The sequence below is a fragment of the Acartia tonsa genome, chromosome 6 (genome assembly GCF_053477335.1).
Source record: "Acartia tonsa isolate MP-2025a chromosome 6, ASM5347733v1, whole genome shotgun sequence".
Lineage (NCBI taxonomy): Eukaryota > Metazoa > Arthropoda > Copepoda > Calanoida > Acartiidae > Acartia > Acartia tonsa.
Genome location: NC_137265.1, coordinates 38749725 through 38770958, shown reverse-complemented (window position 1 = coordinate 38770958; position 21234 = coordinate 38749725). Strand labels below are relative to the sequence as shown.

The 21234-nt window shown below is 31.1% G+C and overlaps 3 protein-coding genes across 4 annotated transcripts in view; 1 reads left to right on the top strand and 2 right to left on the bottom strand.

The window, feature by feature from the left end:
• LOC145322606 (multiple C2 and transmembrane domain-containing protein 1-like) overlaps positions 1-21234 on the top strand; it is an 80970-nt gene that overhangs the window by 29220 nt on the left and 30516 nt on the right. The window contains exons 11-18 of the mRNA XM_080164755.1: positions 13832-13911; positions 14212-14271; positions 15319-15425; positions 17214-17277; positions 19099-19161; positions 19696-19713; positions 19789-19843; positions 20587-20642. Of these exons, the coding sequence (XP_080020881.1) occupies positions 13832-13911; positions 14212-14271; positions 15319-15425; positions 17214-17277; positions 19099-19161; positions 19696-19713; positions 19789-19843; positions 20587-20642 (503 nt within the window). The remainder of the gene's footprint in view (positions 1-13831; positions 13912-14211; positions 14272-15318; positions 15426-17213; positions 17278-19098; positions 19162-19695; positions 19714-19788; positions 19844-20586; positions 20643-21234) is intronic.
• LOC145323369 (uncharacterized) lies at positions 3163-5170 on the bottom strand. 2 transcript variants are annotated; one of them, XM_080165796.1, is made up of 6 exons: positions 4826-5170; positions 4371-4414; positions 4058-4119; positions 3825-3887; positions 3692-3727; positions 3163-3560 (listed from the first exon to the last, which is right to left on the bottom strand). In XM_080165796.1, exons 1-6 carry the CDS (start codon positions 5047-5049, stop codon positions 3549-3551), a joined length of 441 nt encoding a protein of 146 aa, XP_080021922.1. In that variant the 5' UTR covers positions 5050-5170; the 3' UTR covers positions 3163-3548. The 2 variants fall into 2 exon arrangements, with proteins under 2 accessions (XP_080021922.1, XP_080021923.1); XM_080165797.1 differs by lacking the exon at positions 3692-3727.
• On the bottom strand, positions 5424-7845 carry LOC145323456 (uncharacterized). The gene is made up of 3 exons (XM_080165858.1): positions 7611-7845; positions 7419-7522; positions 5424-5551 (listed from the first exon to the last, which is right to left on the bottom strand). Exons 1-3 carry the CDS (start codon positions 7724-7726, stop codon positions 5424-5426), a joined length of 348 nt encoding a protein of 115 aa, XP_080021984.1. The 5' UTR covers positions 7727-7845.

The following is a 21234-nucleotide window of genomic DNA, read 5'->3' as shown; positions in this document are numbered from 1 at the left end:
ATATTAATCTCATTGTTAAGTATTATGAAGCATTTTTAACTTATAATTCTACAAAATAAAAGTTAAACCTTCTATTCTTACCTAATAATTTCTTTAATCGCATTATTACCTATTTTTATTAAATACTAAGCATTATAGAACACGCAATTCTCACCGCTCTCCTCTAATGAATCCAAGCTCTATTATTCATACCTTTAAGCCGTTTATAATTCCATGTTAAAATCGATCCAATATTTACATATAAGAATAAATTCCATACTATTAAGAAATTTTTTTTTCTAATCTAAGCTTTATAGAACATTCTTGCAAACAAATATTCAATAACGGTTAACTTATTTCCATCCTGTAATCCAAATTTCTAGTCCTTCTTGATTGCTAACATAAATCTTCAGATATTTGGCCAACGGTTTCTCTACATCTATTTTCGGCAGATGAAAACTTCTTGTCAATTTTCTTACCAAATATTTACCGCATAAATCTTACAACCTACCATTTAAATTAATGTTTATAACCATAAAGATAACGAAATCTCAATATTTATCTAAATATCTTAATACCACCCCATAAATTTTATAACCCCCTCCCCTCCGCACAAGCTTATTGTATCCTCGTGCCATAAATCTTTTTTGGTCCACTAAACACACAAGTTAAATTGCCCCTACTTATTTCTAACCAAAATTTTACAATGTATTTTTCACCCATTGTATTCAAACTAACCTGCTCCTACTCAATAAACTTTAATCTTACTTTCAACCACTTAATAGTACAAATTTTAGAATTATATTCGAAATAAATACAACTTTTTTTTTAATCTTAATCAAAATAACTAGGTATTACGTTTTAAATTGGTTTATCATAACACCTTTTCTTTTCATAAAATCAGTTTTTTTTACGAGATCTTAAAAGCAGATTTACATTAAAATTTATGTATCGAAAATATACAACTAGGTATTATCGAATTAAGAAAAAAGACGCAATCGATTAATCGTCTTTATCTTTTAAAACGACCATTTAAAGATTAATATTTTAATTAAGATTTGAAAACATTCAACCTTTATGATCTTTTAAAATAAATTCTGACCTCGAAATTTCCGTAAATTTAAAACAATTTTTATTCCAAAGAAGTGAAAAATTTTTTAAAACATTTTTCTTTCACTAAAACTAGTTCCAATCTTTCCGAAACATTTATAAAGAATCAAACAATATTCATAAGAAAACATTCACCTCGAAATTTTATTACACTCTCTTGTTTAATTCTTTATCAAATTTTAATTTATTAATTTACAGATAAAATAAGAAAAGAAAACGTGAGATTTATAAACCACTTTTATTTTAATTTTCGTCTTAAAACAACGTTACATAAATTTCTGTCACATAATTACTAAAAACAGGTACAAGTTCTTTTGAAATATAAGCGTAATTTAGTCAAATACTCTAATCTTTTATATACAAATTTCTTAGGTACAATTTTTTTATCACAAGAATGCTAATAATATTATAAAACGATCTTTTCTAAACTTTAAATCTTTAAAAATTGCAAATTTTAGTTTAATTTATACAAACTTTACATATTTACAAATAAATTTTGAAAATTTACATCCTTGTTAAAATAATGAAGATAAATACAGATTTCCACTAGCTTCTCTCAAAATATTTTAACACCATAACCCATAAATCTTATAGTACAAAAGAATGATTCCCCTTAATACAACAGATTTTAAACGCTACTTGATTTACATAGCACTTAACTAACACCCATAATTCTTCTTGTTCCCTTTAATTAACCATCTATTCAAATAAATTATTTCCGATACGTTAAGAAGCTAATAAAAATCTATTTTTACCTCCATTTATACAAATAGGTGTTAAATTAATGTATCTCGAAACAAATTCCTTTCCTTGGTTTTACCAATATCAATTTAATGATAAATTAAAATCTATCATATTTTACTTCTGTTATTATACAGTGGTGTGTCTTTCGTTTAACATTCCTGAAGAATATTCTAAAAATTTAACGATTTTATTTAAACCCTCCATCCAACCCACGCCATTAAAATGACGCACTCCATTTTTAACTTTTACTTAAATTTTACGCAAATATTTAACAAATATATTTAAGTTTCATAATTTCGAAGTAAAGACTTTCTTAAAATACTACGGTATAAATTCTCCAGGACGTCCAAACCTTAAGACACACACCTGATAATAAAGAATTTTTGAATATCAAATTTTGAATTTTAAAAACAGAAATAGTCCTTTAATTTAACTTTAAACCAAAATCTTAACACCAAATCTTAAATATTTTATCTTAAATAACTTTAAGAATTTAGTCAAAGACTAAAATTCTTTTAATTTTTGAGAAAAAGCCATTCCAAACCTGACAATAGTGCATAAATAAATTAACCCCCTAAATTTATTTAAAATTACTTTCAAAGCACTAAACTCTAAATCCTTATTCCATACATATTTCCCCTAATTTTACAACCTTTAAATTTCCCTTCAAATCCCTTGATAAATTTTTCTTTACACTTACTTTCATTCCAATAATAAATCTAACGATACCCATCAATATTAAGATATAATGTTCAATAGCCTAAACCCCCCCCCTCCAAACCAAATGTTATTCAGTTGTCAGGAATGTAGTGGTCTTTTCCTCTAAAAATATACATCATAATAATACATAGGTTAATAACATTCTAGTAAAGATTTTCTCATTTTTAATTTCATCCTACCTTAAATCCTTGCGCCCGAGAAGAAATATTAATTCCTTAAATTTTAAAATATCCCACCTTAAAATTAAATTCGTCCTAAAATCTCTGCGCCCGAAAAGAAATCTTAATTCTTTAAATTTTATTCCCCCCCCCAAATTTAACCCCCACCTTAAAATTAATTTCATCCTAACCTAAATCCTTGCGCCCGAGAAGAAATATTAACTCCTTAAATTTTAAAATACCCCACCTTAAAATTAAATTCGTCCTAAATCTCTGCGCCCGAAAAGAAATCTTAATTCTTTCAATTTTATTACCCCCCCCAAATTTAACCCCCAACTTAAAATTAAATTCGTCCTAACTTAAATCTCTGCGCCCGAAAAGAAATCTTAATTCTTTCAATTTTATTACCCCCCCCCAAATTTAACCCCGCACCTTTCCGAACATTTTTTACAATTAAAATTACGTATTTAAATACCTACCCACAATTTTTTTTACTTTCGTTTCCTTTTATCCTGTAAAATTTCTTTCCATTCATATACTAAACCACTACAATCCTTTATTCTACAACCTCCCCCCCCAATTTTTCTCCCCCCCCCTAAAAGTTAATACAATCCAACATATTTTTTTCCTTATCCAACTGCTAATCCTAAATTAAATACGTACCCTAAACTTAAACCCTCCTAACAAATAAATAACTTAACCCATCGAAAATCTCTACTTATGTTTTACCTAAATTTAGCCCTAGTATTTTTAAGAAGAAAAACATTTTTAAACTAACCCCCCCCAACTATGTTGAAATGTGGGTAGTGGTAATTCTTCTTAGAAATAACAGACGCTTCAAACCTCATCCTAAAATATTAAATAAGATTTTAATCAAGAAATTTACTAACTAAACCTATAAATAACTTAAGAAATTATTTTAACTACTTATTAATATCCTTCAATCCCCTCCCACACCAATAAATGAAATACAAACTTACAAAATTAATCCGTCTCGGCTCGAACGCAGTTAACCTCTAAAATAATAAAGTATTCTTAAAGAACCGAATAAAATTGCATAATATTCTTTAAAGCTTAACTACCTACCATTAATAAATTAAACCCTATTCTTACCTTTCTCACCAGGCCGGGACGGGGCTGAGTGCAGGTCTTGGCGCTGGCGCTGACAGGTTCCAGCTAAAAAAATATTATATTTTTTAAGTTTTCCTTCAATATTTCGTTTTTTATGTATTTTTTCTTGCATTATAACTCTTAAATTGTATATCTTTTTTGATTATATTGCATCTCCCTTTTAATTATATTCGACAAAATAATTATTTCTTTTCCAGAATCTAAAAAAAATGTACCTGGATTAATTCACCCGCAGCACCTCCAGACCCGACAACATCGTTGATATCTCGGTTGGCAACTAAAAAGAAAACATTCAATCTATGAAAACTGTAATCAACCATACTGATGAACTGAACCCAGCCCAATTTATCGGTATTTTGATAGCAATCTTGTTTTTACTGCCGGTAGCAATTATTCTAGTGACGGCCCTAATCTCGTCTGTATTATTTTACATTTATGGTACCTACAAACTAATAGACTACCTGTTTAAACGTTTCATTTTAAACAATCAAGCCCAATTCCCATTCGAAATTTAAGAACAAATCTTACCGGTGGATTGTCTCCATAAGCGCTTGAACAGCATCCGAAACAACCTGAAACAACAAAAAAAAATATTAGATGTATGAACTAATCATCCACGGATCACCATACTTTAAAATAGAACAAATAAAGGCAGACTACTACTTAACCTCCCTTACATCATTTGTTATCCTGCCAGGACATACCAAGCTTGATTCCAAGATTGAAATTCAATTTGATGAAAAATTTTTATGCTTAATACAGCTTGAACGCCCTCAATTAGAACACGGTTTACTATTACAAGCAATAGACTTCCCGAATGGAATTTTAAACATAGATTTAGTCAACTTAAAAAACACACCATTCTTTGTTGAAGCCAACACAAAAATAGCAAAGATAAACTTCACACAAAAACAATTTCTTGACTGCTACTTTGTTTTCAAAAATAACGATATTAACCAACAATAAAAATTTTTTTTACTTACATTGAGAGAACGCAGATCGCAATAACACTGCCCCCCACCACCACATTTATCGTCAGAGTATTGCCAGCCCCACCGGACAACACAGTTCCCCCGTCTCCTCCATCCCCCTCATACTCCGATTTAAAATCGCCGACCCCCAGCTCCTGACCCCCAGTTTCATCACCCACATCGAACAAAACAGAATAGATATCCATAATCGCAAATAAATCTGAAAGCAAAAACATATTCAAGTTATAGTGAATAATTATAGAAGAAAACAGTTACAAAAGTTAAAAAGATAGACACAATACTCAGTGAAAATTACTTTAATAATTAAAATCACATTTGTTATCATTACTCTGCCTTACAGAGATCATTAGATCAATTTCATTACTAAAGTGCTGAAAAATCAGGTAAAATTTTTTTAATAATGTTCTTAAATAGAAAACACACAGAAATTAGGTCGTATCTCACAAATTTATACAAGCTTTATCATATAAAAATACCCAAATTACTTTCAAATTTTTATATTAAATATAATAAAATCCTCAAATTTTCTGTTGACCTCTTGTTTAAACTAACTTGTATAATTTTATTAAATACGATTTGAATTCACTCTCTAGAACTCAACATCATCATAGATGTTATTTCCAGCAGGATTTAACGGATTCATTTCAATGTGGGCTCCATTTCCCTCCTCCACTCGCCGAATATTGTTTGTCCTTCGAAAACACCGCTCAAATAACGCTAAAAAATTAAATTTTTTTTACAAAGAATATCCTCACTCCAATAATTTATATAAACAATGAAACACACGCGAATTTTAGTTCATTACTAGTAAAAAATTTTACGCGGCATACAGCGCTTGCATTATTTTAACCCTCCTTTCCGTATAAGGAAATTTAAAATACAGATAGAAAAGTAAAAATATATTCTTTATCATAAATATTTAATTAAAGAGATCACGAATTAGTTTTTTCAGAATTCATTTTTATTTACCTTTCCTTGTTTTTTAAGTAATTTTCGTACAATAATTTCTTAAAAGCTCCAAGAAGTTAGAAAAAAATTTGATTAAAATGCCATGCTCAATTCAACACGAAGTTAACGTTAAAGTCTGAGCAACAATTAAACTATAAGAAAAAAAGCCATTTCTTCGCTTGCAGATAAAAACTAAAAAATCAATACTTAGGAAATAATTTTGTAATAAACCTCTAATAATATTTGTCTTCGAACTTTCTTTAAAATGTAATGAAAAAGTTTGGTTTATTTTATAAAATCATTAACAGAATTTCGGTATGTTTCAGCTGGTATAAAGACAATAGAAAAATTGCTTCAATCTATAGAAAGAATGATATTTAAGATTTAAATTGTTCAAAAAGTAAAAATTTATTATATTTGCTATATACTTCAGCAAAAAATTCAATCATTTTATTAAAGTTTTTCCATAAAAATAAACATTACTTTTTTTATTCCAAAATGAATAGTTATTGCAATTTGTCACACACACACACACACACACACACACACACACACACGCACACACACTATCGTAGTATACACTAACACACACACACACTTAACGCCCCACCCGCACACCCATTGCTACATAATTAACCAGGGAACTATAGGCATAAGACAAGAGCCGTTAAATTAATGGATATTCACAATGAAAATATACACAAAATTCTATGAAAGTCTCCAAAGTTAATTAGCCAACTAACAAAATGTCATTAACTTTGGGAACTAATGTAATAAAAAGCCAAATATCCATTTCCTCCCTGCATACAATCACATACTGAAGGGTGAGTTTTAAATGAAAAGATTTAACAATTTTATAAAGTTGTAAGCTTTTTTTATCTGTAGAGAAGGATCTCGCTAACCGCTGAAACGATATGGTTCACTTTTACTGTGAAGCTTCTTATAGTTTTTGGGAAAGGTTTTAGGCTATTTTATTTTTATTAAAAAAGTCGTTCGTTGGTTTTAAGCTATTTTTCTGCCCTTTTATATCCCTTTGAATATTAAATAGAAATTAGAAAATATAAATTTAGATTAACAACTAACCTAGAGGTAGAAATAGCAAAGTGAAAGAAGAGAAACAGAGAGAGAGAGAGAGAGGGAGAGAGGAGAGAGAGAGAGAGAGAGAGAGAGAGAGAGAGAGAGAGAGAGAGAGAGAGAGAGAGAGAGAGAGAGGAGAGAGAGAGAGGAGAGAGAGAGAGAGAGAGGTAACGCAAAAAGCCGGGCCAGTAAATAACATTTCAAGTTTTGATCTGTTACTTTTTTTTATTTTTTGCATTTTTATCATTAAAATGACTGTCTTGTGTGTTACTTTTAAATGACATTTTAAAAAAAAACATAACGTATTAACTATTTTGAATGCAATTATCTATAAATCACTACAGTTATTCGTATTTAATGCATTTATTATTCAGTTTTCTTAAAAATGGTGTTCACGGTAGTGTAAAGTTCAGAAAATTTAAAAATTCTTTTTCATTTAATTGAATAATTGTCATTTTTTAAGGCAATATTTTTAAAAAATTATCTCTAATTGCCAGTTATCTACCTATATATATAACGTTATTTGCAAATTCACAGCCACTTTAAATTAGAAACATACCTCCCAACTTAACGAAAACCATACACATTTGCGTTAAGACCAACAACAGAACAAGGACGAGAATCGCGATAAGCAACCACGTATTCAAGTCAATTCGGAAACCTCTAAAATAATAAGAATTTTTTTATAAATAGATATTTTCCAAAAAATGCAATTTTTTTTCCCTTACATATTATATGTCTTACAGATTACCTGGGGACAGATTTGCCAGATCCATCTAGAACCACTCCTTCAACGGCTCCAAGATCTTCAGAACTTAACTCATTAGGATCCGGAAACGAGAGGCTAGGAAAGAATACAGCACTCATATTCAATGATGGCGCAGAAACAGCCAGTATATGACTGCTTTGTAAGTATAATTGTTTTAATATAACCCTAATATATAGAAAGCATGTAATTTAACCCGATAATAGATTCATATAGAATCACTAAAATATGTTATTCAATCTAAAATAAATTTCCCCCCCTACCCCTAAACCTCTTATTTCAACAAATCTATAAACCATATTGGTTCAAATTTTTTATCTTTTTATTTACAAAATTATAAATAATGTTTTCAACCCACAATCTTTTACTATTCCCAACTACACAATAATATTCTTTTTTTACCTTTTTCCTTACCTTTATATTATTTCAGTCGGACGATGAAATACAACCACTAGATCCACCAAGTCCTAAAAAATCAGGTAACTCTATTATTTTTCATATTAATATCTCGCTAACAAATAGCCTATTAAAAATTTGAACCGAACAAAAAGTGTAGATTTATCATTTATAATTGATAATCTGTAGGCAAGCTAATCTAAAAGTTACTGTTACACAAAAATTTCATTTTCCAATAACATATTTCTTCTTACACATCAATTATAAAGGCTTATTTTACATATAGAAAATTTTATTTTCATTTACCCCCCCCTACACATTTTGTAATGTTTTGATTATACTGTAACATTTATCGCTAAAACTTATCCATAAACATTATTTTTGGGAATATATATAATTTATTTTTCATTTACCCAACCCTCCATAATTTTAAGCTTTCAACAATGTAACATTTATCTTCACATCCTATCTATAAATATTTCTTTTGGAGACCCATAAAATTATTTCCCATTTAACACCCCCCCCCCCGCATTCTTTTTATTATTTTAACTACAATTTAACATTTATCTTCACATCCTATCTATTATTATTTCTTTTGGAGACCCACAAAATTAATTCCCATTTACCCCCCCCCCTGAATTTTTTGTAATATTATGACTACACTGTAATATTTATCTCTCAACCTATCTATATATATATTTTATTTTCCATTTATAACACCCTACAAATTTATCAACTTATTAAAATATTAAAATTTACCAATAAAATCTATTTGTAATATCAAAATGAAAATTTTCTTTCAATATTAAATATGAAAATATCTTCCAATATCTAACCCCTGCACTTACTAGTAAACATTGTTAAACTTATGCTAAATCTTAACCACAAAATAACTATATTTTGATGTAAATATAAATTATTCCCCATTGTCCTTTCACCGCCAAAAATCATATGTAAACAAACTCGAAAATTATCTCTACACATATCATTTTTGTTGATAAAAACATATATTATTTCAATTTTAGTAAAGGAGCAAAGCTCCTCCCAAATCTATTGTAACTCAATGTGATACAATGTAAACTAACTGTGATATTATATAAATCTTATACTTTAAATGTTTCAGGCGGCGGCGCCCCTAATAAACGCGTAAAGAAAACTTACTCGTGGACAAAACCCCGTGGCTCCAGCCCCGACTACAACCCCCCATCCCCTAAGAGAACAGCACGCGCCAGCACGCCCCCTAGAAAGTCCCCAGAATGCCCCCCCGGACCTTCAAATTCGCCATCCTATAAACCCAACTTTGGTCCTAGGACCCCTCCGGGAAGCCCACAATACATAATTTCAGCCCCAAACTCGCCCCCAAATACAGAGGTAACCCCTAAAACAAGGCCGCCCATTCCATCAGCAGAACAACCCTCCAAGCGCAAAAAGATTTACTCACTGAAACGAAGACTGATGGACGGCTTCACAGTCAGCGACCTAAATGAAAAAAGAGCATTCTTCACGATCTATCCTACCCCATTAGCTGTGGTCGAGCAAATCAACACCAACATGACCAGTATTCCACAGATAACGCGGTGCATGGGGAAAGTAAACCAAGAAGGCATGAGTACTCTGAAGAATAGCTGTCCCCAGATAATACTCAGTAATAATATTATCAAGACCTACCAGCTGAGTCATGTATCAAACTTCTCCAGGGGGACAGCTAAATCATGCACATGGGATTTGGTGACAGACCAGCTGACAGTGTATGAGGCCCAAACAACCTCATACGCCATAACGCAGGGCTTATATGTACCTACCATGGTATACAGCCAGGGAGCCAACTTGGTGAGACTCGCCAATACGAGTTGTCCACATTCGTGGGTTCCTTCCTTGAAGCACATTCACCAAGATCGCAGTATTGTCTCTGTCACTTTGAATAATTTCAAATTCCAAGTCTTGGAGCCTCCAAAAAGATACCCGCTCACTCCCGAAGGAGAAATGTGCAGCCTCTGGCATCATGCCAACAGAGAGGTTTTAAGCACAATTCCTAACTTCTCCACCAAGTACCTGGAGAAGATGACCAACCGATACCTGATACTGCCCAGCATGCCATTGATCAACCACACCGTTCCTGCAAAACGTCACCTGTTGATGCAAATGTCTACCTACTCCCGCGCATATCGCCTGCCTGAGATACTGCAGACCATCAGAACCCTCACAGAAACCAATGAAGAAACAGTATACAGATTATACCTGTCTTCATCCATCACCTTCCGAGAGCTCCTAAACTGCATGCCCCAGGGAGCATGTTGCTTGATCCTACCCAGCAGGATCGCATACAAGATCACCCTAGCAGAGATTTCCCGCCTCATCATCATTGCCCACAGCAAGGAATAAATCACCAAAATTTTAGTATTACAGGTACTACATAAAAAATTTCCTTTTCTTTTCTCTTTCTCTTTTATAAAAAAAAAATATACTTGGCAAGCTAATTAATTTTTTTTCTCCTTTTTTTTGTAAAGTGGAATATAATGTAAAAAGTAAGCTTTAAAACACTTACCTTCTAACATAGCTTGTCCTTGTCCAAAATGCAACATCCAAGTAGTATCCTATAAAATGTTTAATATTGTAACAAGGATAAAAAAGTTCAAAATCAACAAATCATTTATTCGTTCCTTTTATCACATCTTTAAATTTAAAAACCACAACCATTTCCTTTATAATCAAACTTAAAATATTACAGGCCTTTGGTGGAAGAATGGTTGTCAGAATGAGATTGTATTAAGCAGTCAATGAACTTGTCACACACCAGGGTTCATAACCCAGTGACTCATACACTTGTTAGACAGAAGGAAAGTGAAAAAAGGGAAAGTTTTACCCTAAAAAGTGACAACCCCAATAAACAGTTATCCACAGATCAAAAACTAGACGTCTAGTATGCCAAATTTCACCATGTTAGAAAGTGAAAATATCAGTGATTTAGACGTCTAAAACCAACAACCATAAAAGGTTAGACGTCTGATATGTGACAATCATAGCAACAGATAGCCAAGATGGCCATTAATTATGGTTAGAACCAGACGTCTAGGGGGCGCAACAAGCGTCCCCAAAAGTATAAAAGGAAGGGATTTCTGGAAATTCCTCACTCTTCTCACAACCACCAAACTTAAAGCATCTCACTTGTAGAACATAGTCCATAGAAAATTAATTCCAGATCTATAGAAATCCAGTAAGTTTTACTTCAAAGACTTTGGTTAAATTACCTTAATCATATCCAAAGATACACCAACACCAGTGGTTTGAATTTGACTACCTGAAATAATTGACATTTGATAACAAGTTTATTAAGCCAAAGGTTTAAGTAATATTAATTAAAGCCTCAGTAATTCCAACACAATTGGTTGATTTTAAATTTTAAAATCCTAGCTAAAGTTTTAAGTAACATTTATTTAAAGCCTCAGTAAACCTTTAACACCATTGATTGATTTTAAAATCTAAATCCTAGCTAAGTTTAAAGTAACATTTATTTGAAGCCTCAGTAAACATTTAACACCATTGGTTGATTATTTAATTTTAAATCTTAACTAAACATTAAGTAAAAGATTTGTTTAAAAGCCTCAGTAAAAGTCCGACGCTATTGATTGATTATCGTATTAAAATAAAGAAATAGCTTTGAATAGTAATTAATACTTAAGTAATTAATAATCCATTGAGATAGGTATACCTATCACGTCTGTAATTAAGTATACATTAATTGATAATTCTTTGTGTTAAATAAGTTTTGTGTACAATTTTGTTTGGTCTTATTCTAAATTATTGCAACCATTTTGAATTTAAATTGTTCTGTCTTGTCCTTTAATCCATAAGTATAACTCCACCTTTTATATATCCAATATCATTAAATCTTGAATTGTTTTGTCTTGTAAATAAATTCATAAGTATTATTCCACCATTTATATAAATCTAATATTATTAAATCTTGAGATCTTGTAATCTAATTAAAATCTAATTAATATCTTGTGATTGTTTTGTGCTTAAATTACGTCTTGTAAAATAAAATTATAAAATAATAAGGAATTAGTTATTAATTGGTAAACTCGTTCGAAAACTACTCTATAATTTACCTAGCTCGAATATAACACTGTCAAGGGAATTAGTGGCAAGCCGTTAAGAAAGGGAGAACCTTATCGGTTAGAATTGGGTTTCCTTGAGAGTCGGGACTAGGATTAACTACTTACTGAACCAACATTTAAAGGATTGCTTTGCAGGTAGGAAGGCTGATAAGTACGTCTTCTAATTTCAAAGGATAGATAGGTTAAAATCTGCTCTTTTGATAACGCAAGGTATAGAATAGCGGTAAACGCTATCATCACTCCTACAGTAAGCAAAATTGAAAAAAAAAGTTTACAATATAGTATATAAACTACAATAAAAGGAATTATATGAAAATATCATATTATATTGAACAGGCAACGTCTTAACTCTTCAATTGGGTATAAAAATGGGAAGGGGGTATAGAGGGGGTAAAGAGGGGGTAAAAAAGGGAAGACGATAGTGTTGCCAGAACAAAAAATACAATTGGCCATTTTTTTATTTTTTTATTTTTTTACTTTTTTTCAATTTTGCTTACAATGGATTCGTAATATTTTTCTGATTCTAAAGGTATATATGAACCCATGTTTTTTATGTCTGTTTGAGAAAATATTTAGGTCTAAAGTTTTTATTAAACCGAGGTTAAAAAAATAGATTTTTTCAATAATTACTCAACAGAATTTTAAAAGTAAGGTGTCAAATTAAAGATCTTACTATTTTTGTTCTTACTGGCCATTTTCTTCTTTTATTTTGTTGCGTTTTAGTACCTTAAAACCGACTTAATTATTTTTTTAAAAAACTTAAATTACTTAAAAAATAAGAGGTCTACAAAAAAACCGATTGCATATCTGAATTCTATGAAAAATTTTACATCTACTACTTACTAAAAGGACCGGCTAGCTATAAAAAAAAAAGTTGATACAACTTCTTTGAAATACATGATATTTTTTATATTTATGACAAATCTTTTAGCATAAAACGTAATTATGAGGCAATAAGTAAAAAATGCTAATAAATCCTTTTGTTTTTAATAAATCTTATATATTTGTTATTTCTTATCCTTCAAACAATAAGTGTTATGTAACAATACAGTATTTTAAAATAACAAAATATTGTTTTACTTTATTAATGAGGACCCTTGAAAAGGCCTCAAGGATTTTATACACAAATCAATTGTGTAATCATTAGCCTTGCTGGATATAATGAATATTGAAATGACACAAATTTTAACTTTTGAGGAGTACAGACACAGTGCAAGTTTCATAAGGCCACATTCTATCACGCTTATTGGTCAGTTTACTTATCCAATAGAAGGAGGTTAGGGACGGAGTAAAAAGGTGGAATGGTAGTATTGTTCTTTAGCCCGCTACACGTTTCCTTTTATTAGAGATCATGAAAGGTGTAAGCTCATGGTAATACTATATCCATTGTTACAACTAAGGATAACATATTTATTTTGCTTTGACTTTCCATTCAAAAATTTACATTACCAACTACATATATGGGTTTTTGAAAGAAGAATGCCGCGTTTTATTATGAAATTATTATGAAAATGCCTCGTAGGATTTAAACAGAGTATACATATATTTATTTAATTATATCGCTTCTGTTGGTACGACTTTTATAGAAGAAAAATAAATAATCCTTAATCCATTTTTGCTTCTTCTTTATTGCAGTTGCACTAGGCTTTTTCCTTTGTATTTTAATTGCAGTAATAATCAATTTTATTTTAGTAAAAGTGCATGTGCTGATTGTTCAAGCTATTGGTCTTCCTCCTATGGACAACGGACTTAACTCTGATCCTTACTGTAAGGTAAAATATTACATTTGTAATCCTATGTACCACTAAATTAACAAGCTGTCTATCCACATTTTTTTGGAAAATTTTCCAATGGTCAATAACAGATACTTATAATTGAGGCAGAGAAGGGGTTGGGGTTGCTACACCGACCCCTTATATAAGAGTACAGAAATAAATGTGGTGTGGGGGACACCTTCCCCTCAAGGGGCCCATTACAAGTTAACAAAAAAACATTTACCATTTAACAGGTATAAACATTTATTAGAGTCGTATTAAAATTATTGCTAAATATCTTAAAACTAAATTTTGTAGATTATTCTTGGAAAAGACAAACAGAAAACAAACATTATCAAGGAGACAATGAATCCAAAGGTAACACAACTTTTTATTTTCTGTAATTATTCGACAGTCACTTTGAGTACCATATAATATTTAATCTTACTTTTAGTCTTAATATATTTTATCTTATAACAAGAACAAATTATCCATTACTAGAGCAAAATCAAGCTACGAAAAAGAATATCTTCTAGTAAGTTTTTGAAAGGCCAGTAAAGCAAATCATATTAAATAATATATTATGATACTAATTATATCTTTAGGGATAAGATTTTGGACGAAAAATCTAAATACACCATTCAGGGGCGTCCAAGCTTTTTTATTTGTGGGGGGTAAAATTTTGAAAATAAAATTTTTTTTATTTTGGGGGGTAAAAATTGAAAATCCAAAATTTTGGGGGTGCCTACGGTATGAACCACGCAATCCAGATTTAAAAATGAACCCAAAGTTTTAAGCCAACGAATAAGATATGTATATATTAGGGTTGGGCCGGATACGTTTTTGGCCGGATAACGGATACCGGATATCCGGCTGATTTCAAACGCCGGATATCCGGTAACCGGCCGGATATCCGGCAAATATCCGGTTATCCGGCCAAATTACCGGATATCCGGCCGGATAACCGGCCAAATTACCAGATACTAAAGTAGCAAAAAAAAATTTCTTCAGAAATCTTTTATAAATTTACATAAAGTTAAACTTGTTCAGAAAAAATGTTCTTCTAGCTTCAATAATAAGAAAATTATAGCCATTTAAAATTTTAAAAAGCAGAGATTTTTGGTGTAAAGTATAAAAAATGATAGAGCCGGATATCCGGCCGGATAGTTTCAATATCCGGTATCCGGCCGGATAGTTTCAATATCTGGTATCCGGCCGGATATTGAAAATGGCCGGATATCCGGCCACACCGGATATCCGGCCCAACCCTAGTATATATATAAATGTCGCGAGCCGGCTCATTGGACAATTTTTGAGAGCCACTTGTTAAACTTATATACATTCGAACTGAATTATTTACTGAGTAAGTTTGCTATCTTAAAGCTTAATTTGCCTTAAATTCCCAATATATATTTTAATATTAAGTGGAGGCAAGGTTTTGTATTTGATTGGAATCCATTCTCTGGTATTGATGAGCTAGAACTAAAAGTGTATGACAAGGATCTCGGCAGAGAAGATGATTTTATTGGAAGGTAGATTAATGTTGTTAATATTGCTGCTTTTGTTACAGTAAAATGTATCTGCATGAAATATATAATAGGAAAATTGGAGGTATACTATGTACTAATAAATCGTCGCCTAAAGTAATATAGATCTGCAGTGCTAAGATTGAATGAGATAAAAGAAAGGTATGCAATTCTTTGAATAAGTTAATTTCTTGAATTATATATAAGCCTACATTTTTTAATTTGTCAGTCAGTGAGGATATGGTTTTCCTTTTTTTCTTTCTTTAAGCTTCGCGACTTTAGGGCATAATTGTCCTTGTATACAATTAATATTTTTAATAAAAGTCTTATCATTCTTAAAATTCATATATTGTATTTCTCTTAGAAAGGCAATGATAATTTCAATGTATATAAATAAATATTTGTTCATCGGATTATGAAAACGTCAAATGAGCGGTAAAAAGCAGGGAGTAAGGGAGGGGACAATGGGCAATTAATTCAATTTAAGAGGTTTCGCTGAAAAGCAATGAAAACCAGATTTATCAAGAAAATTTTACCAAAATTGTAAAGGGATCATGGTAACCTAATTTGGAAAAAAATTAGTTCTAAGAAAAAAATCATTTACTTGAAAACTAAATTATCAACACATCACAATGTAGTAAACATTCTGTAATTAATCACTAGAAAAATCTTTTTTAGAACTACCTCAACCCTTCTTTTATATTTATAACTGACCCCTAAACTCAAGCGGTTCTTAGATTATTTAATACATAAATATCACAGTAGAGTTTCTATACATGAAACAACATTTTCTTGGGAAAAAATATTTGTTAAAACCAGCGATAAGTAACAAACTTTTCTGTCTGCATATTCAAAACTAGCTCAGCTAGTTAGCAGGGCATTGATGCGCAAGTCCCCAAAATCAGTAAGAATCCGCTGTATTCGTGCACATTCCCTTTAAGCCAGTCCCCAAAGTCTGAGACTCCTTAAAAATTGAATATTCGATCCATTGTCCCCTCCCTTACTCCCTGAGTTTAATCCAATAAATTTGAAGGAAATTATAAAGGGATTGTTAATTGAATAATAGATTTCCATAGCGTCATGTAAAGTGAAATCACAACTTGTTTTTGATGAAATATATTGAGGTTTTTTGGTGTGATTTTTATATTAAAAGATTATTGGACCCGGCCAGCTGCTAGCAAGAATATGACTGCCCCTTTTTATTCTGTTTATTTCCCTTGCCCCTTGCCCCCACCTCCCTTCTCCCCATCTGCTACATTCCAAAGTAACACAACGAGTGTTTATTTCCCTTGCCCCCACTTCCCTTATCCCTTCTCCACGACTGCAATATTCAAAACATACATAACGAGTAGCGGCATTTCATGCGCAAGTCCCCAAACTCAGTCAGAAACTGATAAATTCTTGCACATTCCCTTTAATCCAGTCCCTAAAGTCTGAGACTCCTAAAAATTGAATATTCGATCCATTGTCCCCTCCCTTACTCCCTGGGTAAAAAGAAAGATAAAAACTAAATGTCAAAGAATGTGAAATTTTTCCCCCTAAATAACATGATTTTCAATAATTTCTCTAATATATACAACCGTATCACAAAGTAAAAATAACTTTGTCTATACGCCTGACGCCTAAGATCTCTGCAATTTCTGAACTAATTTCAAGAAATTTCCATTCTGGCCATAAGTGGAGATTGAACAACCCCTCATCTTAATAAGGCAAATAAATAAAACCGCGGTAGGGGCTTTAAAACTCTCTGAAGACACCATTATTCAATAAGATATTCTTATCTTATACTTTTAGTTGCTCAGTATATCTATCTGATATAGAGGTGGACAAATCCCATGTTTTCTGGTTGGAATTACAGGTAACCTTTCCAAAAACATAATAGTTATTTCTCACATTAATTTGCTTAAACCGATTTTAGTTCAGCGGAAATCAATAATATGTAAAGACATTATATTTTGCCCGTTATCTTGACATTAGCTTGAAACAAATTGGGACTATGGAAAAATAATTTTTTTCTAACTTTAAATAACTTTTATTGGTAAATAAAAATTTGTGGTATAATTATCTTTGAATAGAAAAATTACAATTGAGTGATTAAGATAATTTTGTACATTTTATTTTTTTGCAAAATATAGGTTAATAGACTTCCTAACTCGTGCTTTTATTTCTCTTGAAGTTAATTAATTTCCGTTGTATGTTTTTAAAAGCGAAGCTTTTCTATAAAAAGGGTCGGTCCGTCCGTACGTCCGTTGGGAACGGTTAGCTCTTTTCTCTAATTTGGACAGGTTAAACAGTTTGTACGACTTAGAAAGCGTAGCAACTCTATTATCGTTATTAGAATGTCCGTAAGTCCATTTATAATATGTTCTTTTTTACTTTTTTAACAATAATTTTTCATGTGATAAAATTATCCAAATCATCTAATTTTTGGAATACTGATTCCTAGGACAAAAAAGTACATTTTTATAAGCGAAGCATCTCCAAAAGTCCTAAAAATGGGAATGTTCTTAGCAGTATCCTGTATTTGAGTAATTTTGCATCAAATTTACTTACATCTATATTCTGCTTATTAAGTTCTGACACTCTACAATGTTAATGTTCATTTGTCCTTCCTTTTTACGTTAGAGCTCCGCTTTAACGGATGTTGTCATCCTTGTTTTAGAAATATTTTATTGGACCTTTCCTATCATTAGAACCTTTACATCACTATATCGTAAAGTAGCAATTATAGGAAAATGAAAATATCTGCAAAGTACTCCTAAACAAGGGGTGGGGGGGGGGGGGGTAAAGTGGGGATTTGCCGTAAGCACCCCCAACCATTATTTCCCCCCCCCCCAATTTTTTTTTTTTTTTTGGGGGGGGGGTAAATACCCCCCCCCCACAATAAAAAAATCTCCAACAAAAAAAATTTCAAATAATAAATATTTAATGAAATTTAAATTACCCCTGCCAACAGATTTTAGGAAAGGTATTTACCCCCCCCCCCCCCCAAGCAAATTTTAACCCCGGGTAAAAATTTTGGGGGAGGGTAAAAAAATTTACGGCGCGCTTCGTACGCCATTTTACCTTAAAAAATTTTACCCCCCCCCCCCAAAAAAAAAAAAGCATGGACGCCCCTGCTCCTAAACCTGTGTATTTTTATAATATACGGAGATTAATTGATTGTTTGTCAATAATCAGTTTTGCTTGTACTGGATTTATCATCCTTGTTTTTGGCAAACTATTCAAATAGTACAAAAATTTATAATATTTAAATTATTAATAAAACAAGGATGACAACATCCATAAAAGCGAATCTATGTAACGGTAGGACAAACGAACATTAACATTATTATAGAGATTTATTTAGAGATGCTTCGCTGATAACATTGTACTTTGTTGTCCTAGGAATCAGTATTCCAAAAATTAGATCAATATAAGAATTATATCACATAAAAATTAGTCGTAAAAAGTTGACAATCAACATGTTTAAAATGGGGTACAGATATTCTGGTAACGGTTATAGATTTGCTAGGCGTTCTAAATCGTAACTAACTATTACAGGAATCACAATGCAAAATTTAAAATCGATAGGAAAATTTTAACAAGCCTAAATTAACGAAAAGAGCTAACTTTACAGACGGACAGACCCTAATTATAGAAAAGCTTCACTTAAAAAAAAATAATTGACATATTTTAGAATGAACGTAGTAGAATGAAAAATTCTGTGGGGAGAATTCACTTTATTGTCAGCCCTTCAGGAAATTTTAACATAGACAATTTTAATCTAAAACAATGCATATATTTGATATACATAGAGTAGCTGTGCCACTAAGTAAAATATTGATATAATTATAATTTTACTTTCGCAGAATAAAGTTTGCCGTAACGATTAATATCTTGTGGAAAAGAACCGGTTCTCAGCCATACTGAAAAAGTATGTTAGCATCGTATTATATCCAATTTTCTACGAATATAAAAATATACAATCATAAGATCAAAACCAGTTTTTATATCCGCGGCAATCTTTTTATAATACGTTGCGAGAAACAACTATTTCAGTATGGTTACTTTGGTATAACTAAAAATACCTAAATAACTAAATAACTATCATAAAAACGCACAGGCAAACTTCAACTGAATAACAAAAGCCCATGGGAATTACCAATTGACATATCAATTAACTGATATCAAAGATTTGTATAGCTTTTGTAAGAATTTTGAAAAGTTTACCAATCAAATAGTTTTTTTCTCTTTTTAAAAATATGTCTATGTTTTAATTTATTTATAATCAGGAGTGCCAAATGAAATAAAGGTAGCTTTTTCAAAAAAATAATTAATATAGAATACTTAATTCAAAATGAATAGATCAAAATGATGTTGATTTTAGGAAGATGTGGTAGACGGGCAAAATAAACCTTTGGTGAAACCATCCCAAAAAATAGGTAATCTATGGCTTTCAATTACTATTGGTAGCCATTAAAGAGTAGATAAATCCCCTTAAAAATCATTGTTTTTTTTTAGATAATTGAGTTGGGGTGGGGTGTTAGGTTAAATATTATGTTATTAGATATTTTACTCTTCAAATTAGATTCATAATTATTGTAATCTTTATTATATATGCATTGTACTATGTTATTATGGGGAGTAATATAGGCATTATTTTCCAGTATTTAACCCAAAAAAATACTGAAGACTGCTATTTTTATGGCAACATTATGGCCCATTGTGCCCTAACTTACTCCTTACCCTAAGCGGATCAAATGTCTAGTGACAAATACTCTTTTATAATGAATATTATCTCTATCATATGTAGTTAATCTAATTTTTTTATTATTCTTTAAAATGATCATATTTTTTATTTACATGTATAATATTTTCCTTTTAATGAAAATTGTCCGCATTTTTTATTATGTATGAGTTTGTTCCATAAGATGAATAAATCATTTAAACACAAGATTCCCTAAAAATTAGAACTAGATTGGTAAAGTGGTTAGTTAAATTACTCTGTTTTGTACGTATTAAGATAATGATTAAGCTTTAGGCTATCTTTTTAAAGAGACTTATTTACCACTTTTCAATGTTTCCATGAATAGGGCAAAATTTTATTTTTTTCTTCTAACCATTCCTATTTCGATAACAAATATCAATTGTTACATCTTTGTTTGAATTTGTATTATCTTTTTAGATGAAAAAGAATTAATTGAGAGATTCGGGTTGTTAAAAACGTTTGAAAACTTAGAGGTATGTTAAATAATTTCCAATTAGAAAATACCAAGGCTCGACAGCTGCGCATCAGCCGCCTGTGAGCCGCAGGGAAATCAACCCTTTACAATTTTATCATCTGGGAGTCAAAACCTTGCCTAAATGTCAAACCATTTTTCCAAAAATTTATCGAAGCATCTAAACAAGTTTATATTTGAGTCTAAGTTGCGACTGACGCGCGTCTGCCGAGCCCTGTAAAATTCCTTAAATATAAAATATTAGTCCATAGGGGTAACAAGAAACAGACTTAATATATTAAGTAAAATTAAAATACAAATATTTATTCTGTCTAATAGAATAATTATTCGGGTATTAAACTGTTAAAAGTGAAGCTTTTCTATAATTAGGGTCGGTCCGTCAGTCCGTCCAGGACAGTTAGCTCTTTTTGTTAGTTCAAACAGGTTAGAATTGTCCTATCGACATTGCATAGTGATTCCTATATCAATTTGTAAGATTTAGGACGCGTAGCAACTCTATAATCGTAACCAGAAGGTCGGTAAAACAGACTAAGAGTTTTAATGTTCGTTTGTCCAACGATTTCAGAGCTTCGATTTTATGGATATTGTCATCC